General features: G+C 45.0%; 1 protein-coding gene across 1 annotated transcript; it reads left to right on the top strand.

Annotated features, from left to right (window-relative positions):
• The first annotated feature begins 1,522 nt into the window (after positions 1 to 1,522).
• On the top strand, positions 1,523 to 14,821 carry STC1 (stanniocalcin 1). The gene is made up of 4 exons (XM_052644925.1): positions 1,523 to 1,856; positions 4,182 to 4,324; positions 5,313 to 5,524; positions 13,053 to 14,821. The coding sequence occupies exons 1-4, from the start codon at positions 1,739 to 1,741 to the stop codon at positions 13,321 to 13,323; spliced, it is 744 nt and encodes a 247-aa protein (XP_052500885.1). The 5' UTR covers positions 1,523 to 1,738; the 3' UTR covers positions 13,324 to 14,821.
• The last annotated feature ends 316 nt before the right edge of the window (positions 14,822 to 15,137 follow it).

The following is a 15,137-nucleotide window of genomic DNA, read 5'->3' as shown; positions in this document are numbered from 1 at the left end:
TTTTTTTTTCTTTCTTGCCAGGCAACCTATAATCACTCCCCACACTCATGTAGAGTTGATTCTTGGTTTGTGGTTAAGAGTCGGAGCTCTTTCTCCAATCTTTGTTTGAAGATGTGATGATTTACATGGAAGCCTTTGGCTCTGTGTTCTTACAAGATCATCTTGCCCGTCTGGACGAATCCCTGATGGCCCTTTCTCATTTACCTCCTTCAAATGTTTAAAGGTTGTCTTGCTTAATCGCTTCACTCCAACCCAGCCGTTAATGACCACCTTCAATCCTAACCATCAATCCTAAGTCCTCTCTAAGATCATTAGCCTCCTTCACAAGTTAGGGACAAGTCTCAGTATTGCCTACAGCCCACTTATAAGAAAGTATGCACTTCTATCCTAGGCACGGTTGTGATACCACAGTAATTTTCTTATTATATATCAGGCTTATTAGTCCTTTCTCCAACACATGCTGGTCTCTTACCCCTTCTTCCCTGTCTTGCCCACCCCCTAATCCCTCTCCCCCCATCCAATTTACCCAGCAGGTTTATTCTTGCTTTGGCCAGCTTATTGTTTCAATGTGATTATGAAGTTGCTGGGCTTGAATACACAGTTTATTAATTTCCAGGCATTCACAATGTCTCCCTGTTAAGCAGAATATACGTAGGTATTCATGTGTCTAGCTGTGGTAACTAACACTCTTGGAGTTTGCAGTCTTGCTGGTAACAAAAAAGATGGAGTCAAGGTTAATTTGTGTTGCTAGACATTGTTTCAGAGATATCAGGAATGCTAGACTCCAACTTCGGCATTTGACAGGTTGGAAAATAGGTAGAACAGGGTAATGACCAGGGTCATAGAGCTGCTCAATAGAGGAACTGCGGTGACAGCTCAGAGCTCTCATTTTCCAGTCCACCAGGAACCTTATCCTCCTAGCTGTCCCTTTACAAGAGCTCATATATGTGAAAACTCAGGATGGATGTCCACATACAGCCAAAATGCCTCACAGACCTGTGAACACACTCACACTGAGAAGATGGGGAGGTACTATCTACGTAACTTACAACACTGAGACCGTGCTATGAAAATAATAGTAAAACTGCTATAATGAGTTTAAATTCGAATTCAAAGAGACCCCACTACTCATCCTGCCTGGATTGCATTCCTCCCCATAGCACACAGTTTTAAAAGATGGTTAGATTTCCCAAAGCACCTGGTTGAGTTCATCATACGATTTCCCTTTAATTCGACCAACAGAAAATCAATCCCTGAATTCTGTGAAAATAGCTTTTTCATACATCTCTGCACACACAGTCACACACACGTATAAAACGTTGGCAGCAGGTACTTTTAATTTGCTGGAAAATATTTCTAAGAAGTCAAACAGCTCTAACCCAATGAGCACGCCCTCCGATTGGCTGGCCAGACCAGCTGAGGGACCTGATTGGTCCTTGATCCTGAAGACCGATAAGAACGGCTATAAAATCCCTGGGTGCAGCTCTTGGGCCCCCAGTTTGCAAAAGCCAGAGGTGCAAGAAGCAGCGATTGCAGCAGCAACAACAGCAGCAGCAGCAAAAAGCGCCAGCGGAAGCAACATCAGCAGCAGCAACAACAGAAAAATCCTCATCAAATCCTCACCTAGGTTCTCAGTGTATCCAGATCCACATCTTCACTCAAGCCGGGAGAGGGAAAGAGGAAAGGGGGGGAGAAAAAAAAAAAAAACCCCAGCAACTTAGCGGAAACTTCTCAGAGAATGCTCCAAAACTCAGCAGTGCTTCTGGTGCTGGTGATCAGTGCTTCTGCAACCCATGAGGCGGAGCAGAATGATTCTGTGAGCCTCAGGAAATCCCGGGTGGCAGCTCAGAACTCAGGTAAGCGGCAAACCCAGGACCGGTTTCTCCCGCAAGGAGCTGTCCTCATTTGCCTCTCGCTTTTGCAACTGTGTCTGTGACGGCTGATCTTGATAATAAATGTGCTGCATGCCTGAAGGCAATAGACTGCCAGTGTAATCCAATAGCCTTAGGAAGTGGAGCTCCTTTGTTTAATAAATGGCATGCAACTAACGAAGAAGCTGGGCGCTCTGCTGAGGGTATTTCATTGCATAAGCCTAGCCTGATTGCCTGAAATCTGGCACGTACCCTCTTGGTGGGGAGGGGGGGTGGGGGTGGACGGGGGGAGGGGGCGGGGGAGAGGCTTGAATGTTGGCATGCTTCAAAGCGCTCTCTATACTTTCCAGAAGCCGAAGCTGATCTTGAGGTGAGACGTGACTTGTCTGATGCTGCTCCTCTTCCTTCACCCTAAAGACCCCATAACTTGACTTCCTTGGCCCTTCAGGGAACACACAGAAAGCTCCCTCTGCAGAGCTATTTACCGAGCCATAGCCCTCCAGTCTGACAAATTCAGGGCAGATTTACAGAAAACCCTACACATCCCACCCCCACCCCCACCCCACTCCCCGCCCCCGACACTGCTCCTTCTGTCTGTACCTGCTCTCTCAGGGCTCCATTCAATCCCCACGCAGCCCCGTGGCCAGGGAGCCCCCTCGTAAAAAAGTATTTGTGAAAGGTAGCAGCTATTTCTGCAAGGGGGCGGGGGTCTCGCTCTAGTCCTGACTCCCGGAGCAGTCAATTGTGTATTATCTTAGCCTCTAAAGGAAAAGAGTCCTCAGGAAGCCGGCATTGACACCTCTGCCTTTGGACTTGGCTTGTCCATCTTGCTTGCCTTCCATGCCGGCTCGCTCTCTCTCTCTGCCCCCACCCCGCCCCGCCCCGACTGTCAGCAAAGATGGGCTCGCAGGTGTTGGACGCCGCTCCCCTCGAAAGAGCACAGGTCCCTGCCGAGAGGAGGGCTTTGGTTCACTTCCTTTTGTACTTAGTTGCTATAGAGATGCCGTGATTCACAATTCCAGCTTGCCTAAAACAATAGCAACCCTAATGCATATTAAAACTGCTTTAAGCAAAGTTATAATTTGAACCCGTGGAAATATATAATTAGGGAAATGACTTGTAACATCCCAGAGGCTGCGGGGGGCGGGGGAGGGGGGGCCGGGGGGGAGGGGCCGCCTAACCGAAACGTGCTTTTGATCTCAGAGGAGACTCCTATGGTATGAAGGCTGCAGATCGTTTCTCGCTGAGCTGCCTGCCAGAACACCACCCCCCCCCCCCCCTTCTGTAGGAGAGAAATTACTTTTATGGGAGATCTTATCCACAATGTAGAAAGCCTCATGCAAGTTCTTTGCGGTTTTCTTTCCGCCTTACACAAGGGGGTGCCTTGGCCTTGTTATTCTACACCTGTGTTTCTCTTTTTTAAAAAAAAAAAAAATGGCTTTTAATATAAGAGAGATTATACGTACCTCTAAGCACTGTCCTATGGTGGGGAGTTGGGATGAAACATGAAAGGATCAGATTTCTTTCTGCCAATAGGAAGGTAAGTTAAACGCCCTAAATCAGAAGAGTCTCCAAGTGGACTCCTAACAAGTTCTTCTCTGCCATTTAGACCAAATGTCCATGCTTATTGGGGTTTCCCTGGTGGCACAGATGATAAAGAATCTGCCTGCCAATGCAGGAAACATGGGTTCAGTCCCTGGTTCGGGAATATCCCCTGGAGAAGGAAATGACAAACCACTCCAGTATTCTTGCCTGGAAAATCCCATGTACAGAGCAACCTGACAGGCTACAGTCAGAGGGTCACAAAGAGTCAGACCCAATTGAGCACGCACACGCACACACGCATGTCCATGCTTATGACCCTGGAGTGTATTTTTTGGAAGCCAGATGGACTCCCTGGCCCTTCCTCCTCCTAAACTTGCCCACCCATCACTGCCTTCCCAGGCTTTCAGCCTTTAGGACGTGACCTTGGATTCTGCAGAGTTCCTTCAAGAACTGTGTATGCCTGATCTTCCAACCTTACTTCTCCAACCACCAAAACTCTATGGGATGGTGAGACCAAGAGTGTGCCTCCAAGGGAAAACTCATTCCCACTCCTCCAAGTGCTCTGGTTCTTATAAACAAAAGGAGTCCCCTCTCTCCTTCACCCCCTACACCACTCTGAATGGGTCTTTCTGCTGGCCCCATCACAGACTCCCAGGAGAAGTTTTTCTCACCCCCTTTGTCTTTGAATTTTGCCACCACAACACCATGATCTGTCCAGAGCATCCTCACCATTTGACCCAGATTGGATGGATTTGTCTCTTTCAGCTGAAGTGGTTCGCTGCCTCAACAGCGCACTGCAGGTTGGCTGTGGAGCTTTTGCATGCCTGGAAAACTCCACCTGTGACACAGATGGGATGTACGACATCTGTAAATCCTTCTTGTACAGCGCTGCTAAATTTGACACTCAGGTAATAAGACCTTGACCCCTGCTCCCACTGGTTATGTGTTGTTAACAGTGTATGAGACTATTGTTCTTTGGACCCAGTCTTGTAGGGAACCAGCTCTGCTTCTCAGCCTCCCTACTCTAAATTCTCATCTCTAACGTGTGTACACACACACACACACACACACACACTGTGGGCCAAGAAATAGGTTCTATATAAGCCACTCTCCACCCACTCTAATGCACAATTGTAACACGCTGACAGAGGCTGTCTTATAAGGGAGGGGTGATGAGCAGAAAATCTTTGCTTCTTCAAGAGGAAATAAAAATGTTCTAACAAAGAATCTCTTCTCACTATATAAGCCAGCATACTAGCTTCCTTGTTTGTTTATTTACTAGCTTGTGATTTGAGTTATCAAATCTCAATCCAGAGAATACAAAGCCATACTCTGGCTATTTTTAGGCTGCAGAGTGGTTGGTTATGGTTCATCTCTTTTTGTCATCTCATTTCATTTCTATGGAGCTCAATTTTCAAGGTAGTCTAAGGGAATCGGGTTTAAAAAAAAAAAAAATCTTGACTGCAGCCTACAATTCTCTTATTACAAGGACATTTAGAGGGCTGGCTTCCCTGGTGTCTCAGTGGTAAAGAATCTGCCTGTGATGCAGAAGATGCAGGAGATGAGGGTCCAGTCCCTGGGTCAGGAAGATCCCTTGGAGGAGGGCATGGCAACCCACTCCAGTATTCTTGCCTGGAGAATCAATCTCATGGACAGAGGAACTTGGCAGGCTACAGTCCATGGGGTCCTAAGAGTTGGACACGACTGAAGTGACTGAGCATGCATGCACATAGAGGGCCATCTACCATCCAGTCTGGGGTTAAAGTTAGGGGTTAAGGGTTAGGGTTAGAGACAGTGCCAAGGCATGCCCCCTTAAGTTCTACATACTGTAGGCACTGTCCTGTCTGTTCATCTCAAGCTAAAGTTTGTCTTCTTGCCCTGCTCCTTCCTCGGCAGGGAAAAGCATTTGTCAAAGAGAGCTTAAAGTGCATCGCCAATGGGGTCACCTCCAAGGTCTTCCTGGCCATTCGGAGGTGCTCCACTTTCCAGAGGATGATTGCTGAGGTCCAGGAGGAGTGCTACAGCAAGCTGAACGTGTGCAGTGTCGCCAAGCGGAACCCGGAAGCCATCACAGAAGTCGTCCAGCTCCCTAATCATTTCTCCAACAGGTACAGATGAATCCGCTTTTTGGCAGTTGTGGGGGAGGAGGGAGTGGTTGACTGGCAGAGCCAGATACAGAAGGGGTTAAATTGCCACAGTCGTGCTCTTATTTTAGCTTGCAGTCTTCCCAGCTTTTGCAGGAAAAAATATGTTTGTGATTGTCTGTGACAGCTTAGGCAGCCTGGATTTTTTTTTCACTGTTGTAGAAAAGTCTTTCCATGCATCTAATAGAAAACTTCATCCACAGCATCCCTGGGTGCATTGTCTTGAAGGGAATTATGAAGTTTATAGAAACAAGCTTTTGAGACATCCAGTTGGGCTGAAATCATGACTAGGCAAAGTACAATGGGTCATCATGAAAACCTTAGTCAAATGTCACCAACAGACTTCTAAAACTGCATGTATTTTGAGTCAGTCTGAAGTCCACTCAGATATTTCACTGGGTATCCCAGAGCAAGCCATCTCACTTCAGCGGGACTCAAATTTCCTTTGGGAAAAGTGAAGTGGCTGGACTAGATGATTCCTATGTTCCCTTCCAGGTCTGTCATCCCATTCCTCTAGTCCAGGGTTTCCTGGAATGGTTTTCTGCTGATTCCCTGGATCCCATATTCATCTTAGTATTTGACAGTGAGCCCAAGCCACTGAGCTAGTAATATCTGAGCATCACGCCCTTCTGCATCCTTGACTCACTGTCTTTACCAGCCAGGAGTGAGCACCTAAGACATGAGATGGCAGACATGCTCATTCCATGGTCTAGAAAGCTTTCTGGCAAGACCTGGGCTTCATCATCCATGATCAAGTTCAGAGGTGCTAATGGGGCCAGCATGGAAGTATGGCAGGGACAATGCAAACCAGTCAAGTTCGGCCTCCTGTGATGGTGCACAGCCTAAAACTTGACTCCGAGTCCTGAAGGGCTATTATTCTCTGATTCTCCAGTCAAATCTGCACATATTCACAAAGATCAGACCCTATGAGTTACTCTGACCACAAGACAGCTAACACAGCCTTACCAGATTGATTTCCTAGCCAGAGGCTGCCTCCCTTCTTCAGAGAGTCCTTAATAACCTAGTCCTTCTGAGGCTTACCATTAAGTTAGTCATTTATACGTGGTAGCCCTAGTAGTAAAGAACCTGCCTGCCAGTGCAGGAGATGTAAGAGTCACGGATTCAATCCCTGGGTCAGGAAGATCCCCCGGAGGAGGGCACAGCAATCCACTGCAGTATTCTTGGCCAGAGAATCCCATGGACAGAGGAGCCTGGTGGGCTACTGTCCATAGGGTCACACAGAGTCAGACATGACTGAAGTGATTTAGCATGCACACACGCTGGAAAATGGAAAAGTAGCTCCTCCTTAGGGAAAGGCTGAGGCCTCTGACATTAAACTTTGTAAATTTCTAATTCACCCTGACTACAGATCACTGCACTTCAGAACCTCATGTCAGTTTATAAAAGTCATGTGTTCAGTCTTTGGAAGTGACTCTGTCATGGTCCTAACTGATGTTCTGAGAACAGGAAAGTCAAATTCATCATTTATCTCAAGTGGCCTGTCTCTTTATATTGACATTAGTCTTAATATTCTCCTAGGAAGATTCTTATTACATCTGGAGAGGGGAAAAAAAAAAAAAAAACAGTCTGATACTTGGAGATTCTTCACCCTAAGGAAAAGAAGTAAAGACTGCTAGGTTTGACAGGGGCTAGGGAGCAGGGGGCTAATGGACATGAACTTGAGCAAATTCCAGGAGATAGTCAAGGACACGGAAGTCTGGCATGCTGCAGTCCATGGGGTCATAAAGAGTTAGGCACAACTTAGTGACTCAATAACAACATCAAGGACTAAATATGTATTTGTGTGGTAACTGTGGGCAGGAATATGTTAGTATAGCCATTATCAGTTTTAATCTTTAAGGGTCCAAAGACAGTTCATAATCTATAATATGGCATGTGGCCAATTTTGAGACACTACTCATGTCTCTGATTCAACTGAGGTAGCATCTTTCATTATGAAGCCAGAGCTTTTAGAGAAAGCAGAATAGAGATTGTGGACTTGTGATACTAAGAATCTAAGAAGAGACTAGAAATAGGAGTTTTAAATTTTAGTTTCTTTTCTTTTCTTTTTTTTTTTTTTTTTGGCCGCACTGTGCAGTATGTAGGATTTTAGTTCCCTGACCAGGGATGAAACCCACGACCCCTGCAGTGGAAGCTGAGTCTTAACCACAGGACTGCCAGGGAAGCCCAGTAATAGGAATGTTTAAGCAGGCCCTTATTCTTTTCAACAGATGTCTTCTTTTCACCTTTAGAAAGTGGTCACACAGAACCTGGTTATCATCCTCTCTCATCTTAAAAGAATCACCTTTATTAGGGAAAACAGTCATTCTCTTGAAGACTAGAATCTTCCATGCAACTGTACCTTTCCCCAATTATTTGACTTCAACTGGCTAGTATTATTCCTGCTCAGAACTAGAGATTTCCGGTTCCATGCTGGGCTTTGGTTTGCTCTATTTAAGCTTCTCACTCTCCTGACACATCCTGCTTTCCCAGCCTCTGTCCCACCATAGATACACAGTAAGTTGTGCCAACTGGCACAGAATTGTGAAAGGAAGTAGTTACAGGTTCATTCCACCTTCCTGTGACTTATCTAGCATGAGATTTGGGCCTGGGAGAATCCAAAAACTGTGACTGGACCAGGAGCCAGAACAGGCAACTTTTCCATGAGAGAAATGGGCTTAGAAGAGGAAAAATAGCTGGAGTTTCCCCCTGCCTGGATTTGCAAACTATATTTTCAACAAGGAGGGAAGCTAGCAAAATTGATCAGGCAGGTTGGGCAGCTGTGAGATTTGAGAAGAAATTGGACCATTCCAGATCCAGAGTGGGAAAACTGACAAAGCTTCCAACTCTCTAGGGCATGGATAGGGAACAGGAAACAGAAGAATAATATTGATCAAGGGAAACAAAGGACTATTTATAAACCTTCACACAGAATGTTCCTAGGCAGTATGTGTGTATTTGGGTAAGCATGGCTGAAACAGTAGCTATGGAGAATATCTGATCTTATTCTTTACCGAGAAAATAAAGTCACTGATGGAATTTTCAAAGGGGAAGCAAGAAACATGCTTTAAAGGGTACTTCCAGGCTGAGGGGAGAGGAGGAGGTCATCCCAGGTAGCTTAGTGGTAAAGAATCCCCCAGACAATGCAGGAGCCACGGGAGACGCAGGTTCAATCCCTGGATGAGGGAGATCCCCTGGAGGAGGAAATGGAAGCTCACTCCAGTATTCTCGCCTGGAGAATCCCATGGACAGAGAGAAGCCTGGCAGGCTACAGTCCATGGTGTCACAAAACACTGGATACAACTGAGCGAGGGAGCACACACCCATCAGGCTGGGTGATCAGGATTTTACCCGCCAAATCTTGGGAGTACCTCCCACCGCCTCACCCCATAAAGATGACAGAAGGGATTGTCTTAAATTGTTTTGACTCTCCTTGCAAAGGATGGTCCTTAAACAAATCTGCACTATTTTTTTGTTGCTATTGTTAAATTGAGAAGGAACGTATATGTCAAACCCCAGAAACATTAAAATGTCATAGCTAGAAATGACCATAAAGGTTATCTAGGCTAACTGTCTCATTTTAGTAATTAAAGAACAGACCAAGAGAGGGGGTGACTTGCTGAAAGTCACACAGCTAGTGAATGACAGTGTTGAGCCTAAAATTCACACAGCCCCAAGCCAAGCTCTTTGATTTCCACTTCAAAAATGGCAGCAGGTAAAACCTGTAGGAGACAACCACCACAGTCTAAAAATGGAATACCAAACAGAATACAGTAAATGTAGCCCCTGGTGATCAACAATTAAAGTCGTGTACATTCTCTCCTCAAAGAGAAGGCACATCTCACCAATAGCTATAGTAACATCAAGATTCGATACAAGATGGTGATCCAGAAATACGTGACAAGTGCTAAATCAACTTTTTCTGGGGACACGATTTCTTCAGTTACCTCACTGAGGTGGCTTACAGATAGGAAAGATCTGTCTGAATCACCCACAACCCCAGAGGTCAATGCCATATTCCAGCCCTTAATGAAGAGGTGTAGGGTTAACCTTTTGCTTGCTCAGGCAAATGGTGTCGACATCAAGGCAGTCTCATAGGTTTCCCACACTTGCAGGAGCTGCTGCTGGAGCCATGGACATTTTCTATTCGAAGGAGCTCTCTTAGCCTACCCTTGTTTAGTTAACAAGCTCCATGGGAGAGGCTAAGGGTAGATTTGGGGGGAGTTGCTAAGAGCAATCAGGCTGGCCAGTGTCATCCTCAAGAAGCACTAAGAACAGGTGGCCTATTGGGGTTAGCAGAGAAAGCAACAGTAAAAGTAGGTGTTTTCAGAGTTGGAGAGCAGGTGTTTGGACAAAACGGGACCAGAGGAACACATAAATGGCCTTAAAGAGGTAAGGCTAGTTACAGAAGCTTAGTTCCTTTACTGGTGTTGGACTTTTCATCCAGACTAGAGTCTTCAGTGTTGCCCTAAGGGAAGATCATCTTTTCCAGCCCATTTGGAAGACCATTAAGTATGAACAGTTCCTTCTAGAAATGGAAACATTAACTTCTAAGTTATAAAGTCCATGTTGCAGGGAGTGGGGGTGAGGGAGGGAGTGGGGTGAGGGAGGGAGTGGTGGGCAGGAAGGTGAGGGGTCACAAACCTTCTTCTCTAGGATCTAAAACACTCTGTGAAATAGACAAAGAGATCCAGGAAACCACATCCTAGCAGAGCACAAGAGATGCCTGGGGATCTATGTGGGTGTGGAGATGTCTACTTTGTTCATACAAAGTAGTCTATTCTCACTTTTTCCAAAACCACTTCTCTCCCCATTTCCCCATCCAAGCAAGATCTGCTTTGACTCATGTGCTTTATAATTCCGAAGGGTTGGAAAATGTATCTCTGTGCCAGGGAGTCCCAATTTTAACAACAGCTGGATATAATCCTCCTTCACAGAAGAGGTGGAGCCAGGACTGTATCCAAGACCCAGACACTCCCTGTGTCCCCAGCTTCGTTCTGCTTCCTCACAGAAGGGTGATGGCTTTGCTTCATATTCCACTCTATTTACTGTACATCCTTGAAAGGACCTCTGGAGGTGGGGGGAGGGATAAGTTATTCTGGAAAGATGTTTGATCCTGTGTTCTGTGAGGTGAGTTAAAAATAAACAGGTTTCTTTTCACGGAAGATCGTGGCCTGGCAGTCTTAGGGCTCCTCTGAGGAAAGGGTCTCTCTATGTAAATACTGCAGACCACCATCATCAGGGGGCTTCCCAGGTGGTGCTAGTGGTAAAGAACCCGCGTGCAAATGCAGGAGACACAAGAGATATGGGGTCGATATCTGGGTTGGGAAGATCCCCTGGAGGAAGAAACAGCAACCCACTCCAGTATTCTTGACTGGAAAATCCCATAGACAGAGGAACTTGGTGGACTACAGTCCATAGGGTGGCAAAGAGTTGGACACAGCTGAAGCAACTTAGCATGCACCATCATCAGGAGAGTCCTTTTAGTGAGCACAGAACTGATGGGCTTGACAACTGCCTCCTCAGAATGGAGCAGATGCATCCCAATTCAAATTGGAAAATACCAAAACTGTCTTCCCAACAAATAGGACCAGTAATTTATATGCATTAAATATTAGTTTACTGACAAAAGGTCAATGACAAGGTTCAAGTGTGTTCTTGATGTCATAAAAGACCCCTTTTTTGGTAATTTCCATGCTGTCTAACTCACAGGTACTGATTTTTTAAAAAAAACTGCATCAAAGGGAATATTACCTAAGAATATTTGCTGTGTAACATTTACACAATTGTTTTCACATCTTCTGCACTGCCATCTTATTCATGGAAAAATGTCCTATGACTAAAATGATCAAACCATGTTCTTCATGGAAAAAAAAATATATATATATACATATATATATATATATATGTTAGTTTAATCCTTTCTGAGCCATAATAATTAGCCACAGTATTTCAGATGCTTCAAGAATTCACATCAAAGATGAAGGAAATTTATAACAAACACCAAATTTTTTTGTGAAACTTATGAGAAGACATACAGATAATTTTTTCTTTAGGGAACCGTGACTTTGGAAAGAACTCTGTTTTGAAAGCTTCATTTCCTCAATGGCCACAAAATAAATCAACAAATAGACAGTGAGCAGGCAATATGGCCCTAGGACTTGGGCACACGAGGAACACAGAGAATAAGGACACATATCCTGCCTTCAGTAAAGCTTACAGTCTAGTCAGGAAAACAAAACCGTCAGTAAACAAGTGATGGTCACCAAATATCTATAAACACATCCCCCCCAAAAAAAGAAGAGACCAGCAAAAGCTTGAGTGGTGTGAGAAACTTCTTGAAATGATAGAAAGCAAGAACCATTAAGGACCTCCAGCCTTTCTATGTAAATATCCTCATTGCCTGGCATTTGGTCCTCTCACTGCACTATCCCTTTGCAGGAAGACTGAAAATGATTGAGACAATAACCTTCAGAGAGGCTAGCCAAGGGATGACAGGGAACTCAGACTGAGTAGAAAAATGCATGAGATAACTGAAGACAGGGATCTCCTTTAAAAATTGAAATTTAGGGATTTCCTTGCCAATCCAGTGGTTAGGGCCCCATGTTTCCACTGAGGAACATGGGTTCCATTCCTGACTGGGTAACTAAAATCCCACATGCCACTCAATGTGACCAGATTAAAAAAAAAAAAATAGAAATTTAGTCAGAATATGCACACATACCATCAAAAAAAGAAAAATTGCAGAGTCACCAAAATAACTGTAAATGATTTCATATGTGTACAGTGACTATTAAAATATAAGTGTGAGTGCTGGGTTACATCATCCATTTGACCAAGTCTCTGCTTCTACGTCTAGCCCACTGGAGGGCTTCTCTGGTAGTTCAGTGGTAAAAAATCCGCCTGCCAATACAGGAGATGCAGGTTTGATCCCAGGGTCAGGAAGATCCTCTGGAGGAGGAAATGGCAACCCACTCCAGTATTCTTGCCTAGAAAATTCCATGGACAGAGAAGCCTAGTGGGCTACAGTCTGTGGGGTCACAAAGAGTCGGACATGACTGAGCAACTAAGCACACACTAGCCCATTGGATGACCCCAGACAGTCACTTCAGCTCTCCTACCTTAATTTCTTCTCCATAAAAAGAGATGATGAAATAATTATTAAATTATCTTCACAATGCCCATCAAGCTCCACGATTCTGTTTCTAAAGACTTTAGAACGCACCATGAGCCCACTCTTCAAAGTACAATCTCAATCTCCTAAGCACTAAACATGAACACAGAACCATCTTTACTCTGGGTGGTAACTCAAGGCAGCGCATACACTCACACTAAGAAGATGCTGCATGAAGGTTAGAGGCAAAAGCCACCTTCAGCTGATGCTACCCATGGGTGTTTGGTCTGGCCATTTGGGCTGGGTGTTGGCTGCAGCCCAGATGAAAGCCAGGGTCTTGCCTTGCTCTCACCGAATGACCCCTCTTTCCCAATGCAGATACTATAACAGACTTGTCCGAAGTCTACTGGACTGTGACGAAGACACAGTCAGCACCATTAGAGACAGCCTGATGGAGAAAATCGGCCCCAACATGGCCAGCCTCTTTCACATCCTGCAGACGGATCACTGTGCCCATACACACCAGCGAGCTGACTTCAACAGGAGGCGTGCCAATGAGCCGCAGAAGCTGAAAGTCCTCCTCAGGAACCTCCGAGGTGAGGTGGCCTCTCCCTCCCACATCAAACGCACCTCCCAGGAGAGTGCCTAGCCGGGGAGAGGCAATCACAGCCTCAGCAAACTACGATCGTTTTAAGGGTGTTTACGCACCAACGTTGAGTGTACTGTGCCTGGTTTGATTTTTTTTTTAAGTAGTTCCTATTTTCTATCCCCCTCCCCTTAAAGAAAAATTGCATGAAACTAGGCTTCTGTAATCAATTTCTCAACATTTTGCAATGGCAGCATTCCCACCAATAGAACATATGTGATCTCTATGCCTCTCCTCGGGAGAAAGTGGCCTCTTTTATCACTTCCCTCCACTCGGTCTTTTCCCAGCTCCCCTCCAATAACTCTCAAACACAAAACATTCACATAACTCCCCAGACATTGTCATTTGAAGATGCGGAGCCCTTTAGAACGGTTGCCCCAGTAGAGTTAGCTGATAAGAAGCAACTTAATTTAAATGCATGTCTTAAACAAACGCTCATAAAGATGCTCAGTGGAATTCGTGTTATGAATCTGTGCTGGCCATGGACGAATATGAATGTCATATTTGAGTTCTTGATCTCTCATGAGCTAGTGTCTTATGGTGTTGATCCTCAGTGTCTAATTTCCTTCCCAACACATTTACCAAATTGCTCGAGCCTGGCTCTCCAACCAGACTTGGAGCCTGCATCTTCTTGCATTGAATGAAAAACAAAAAGCTAACATCTCTAAGTACTGTAACTGCTCAGAGCTTTAAAAGTATCTTTAACAATTGTCTTAAAACCAGAGAATCTTAAGGTCTAACTGTGGAATATAAATAGGTGAAAACTAATGTACTGTACATAAATTCCAGAGGACTCTGCTTAAACAAAGCAGTATATAATAACTTTATTGCATATAGATTTAGTTTTGTAACTTAGCTTTATTTTTCTTTTCCTGGGAATGGAATAACTATCTCACTTCCAGATATCCACATAAATGCTCCTTGTGGCCTTTTTTATAACTAAGGGGGTAGAAGTAGTTTTACTCAACATCAAAACTTAAGATGGGCCTGTATGAGATAGAAAAAAAAAAAAAAAACCAACAGGTTTATCTGAAGGACCCCAGGCAAAATGTTAATCTCCCAGCCCACCTCAACCCAGAGGCTACTCTTGACTTAGACCTATCCTGAAACAGCTCTGTCACATCCAACTGAGAATTACAGGAGCCAGAAAGAGCAACCCTTTGAGCTTGGGCCACTTAAGAGTGTGATCCGGCCTGCTATGCCTTGGGAAGTGGCAGTTCTTGACTTGTCACCTTTCATCAGTGCCTGGTTCTCTGGCAACATGATGATGGGGTAGGAGGCTTTCCATGAACTCAATCAGGAATGAGTCAATCAGCCTTTGGGTCTTTAGTTCGGGGGACTTGGGGCTGAGGGGGTATAAGTAACCCTGGGTTGTCCAGCCTTAATAAACTCCTCTTATTACATTTTTGTCCTGTAGCACGCTGCCTTGCCGAAGTAGTCCTGGCAGCCGGGCCATCTCTGTATAGGATTGCAAAAAAAAAGAAAAAAACAAAAAAACAAAAAAAAAGAAAAAAAAAAAGAGGGAAAAACAGAGCTGGCGGTTTGATCCTTTCTGCCATGATGTTTACAAGATGGCGACCACCAAAGCCAAATGATTAACCTAGCTATGAACAACAGTAGTTTCTCAGGGTCACTGTCCTTGAACCCAACAGTCCCTTAGGAGCGTCACTGCCCACCAAAGGTCAATGTCGAGAGAGGAAGAGGGAGGAGGGGTAGCACTGTAAGGGCCACTCCAAACTCGCTTAGGTAGAAACCACTGGTGCTTGACTCTCACTCAGATGAACTTCCTATCTGTCCAAATCAGAGTGGGAGGGATC

Source organism: Budorcas taxicolor, chromosome 8 (assembly GCF_023091745.1).
Source record: "Budorcas taxicolor isolate Tak-1 chromosome 8, Takin1.1, whole genome shotgun sequence".
In the NCBI taxonomy this organism is placed as follows: domain Eukaryota; kingdom Metazoa; phylum Chordata; class Mammalia; order Artiodactyla; family Bovidae; genus Budorcas; species Budorcas taxicolor.
The sequence above is the reverse complement of the archived record's forward strand: the minus strand, read 5'-3'. Positions and strand labels throughout refer to the sequence as shown.

Excerpts from the sequence above, each read along its gene's own strand:
- STC1 (XM_052644925.1), top strand. The coding sequence starts at position 1,739 with ATGCTCCAAAACTCAGCAGTGCTTCTGGTGCTGGTGATCAGTGCTTCT. Across the intron at positions 4,325-5,312 it reads CTGCTAAATTTGACACTCAG|GGAAAAGCATTTGTCAAAGA; the intron begins GTAATAAGACCT and ends CTTCCTCGGCAG. Across the intron at positions 5,525-13,052 it reads CCTAATCATTTCTCCAACAG|ATACTATAACAGACTTGTCC; the intron begins GTACAGATGAAT and ends TTCCCAATGCAG.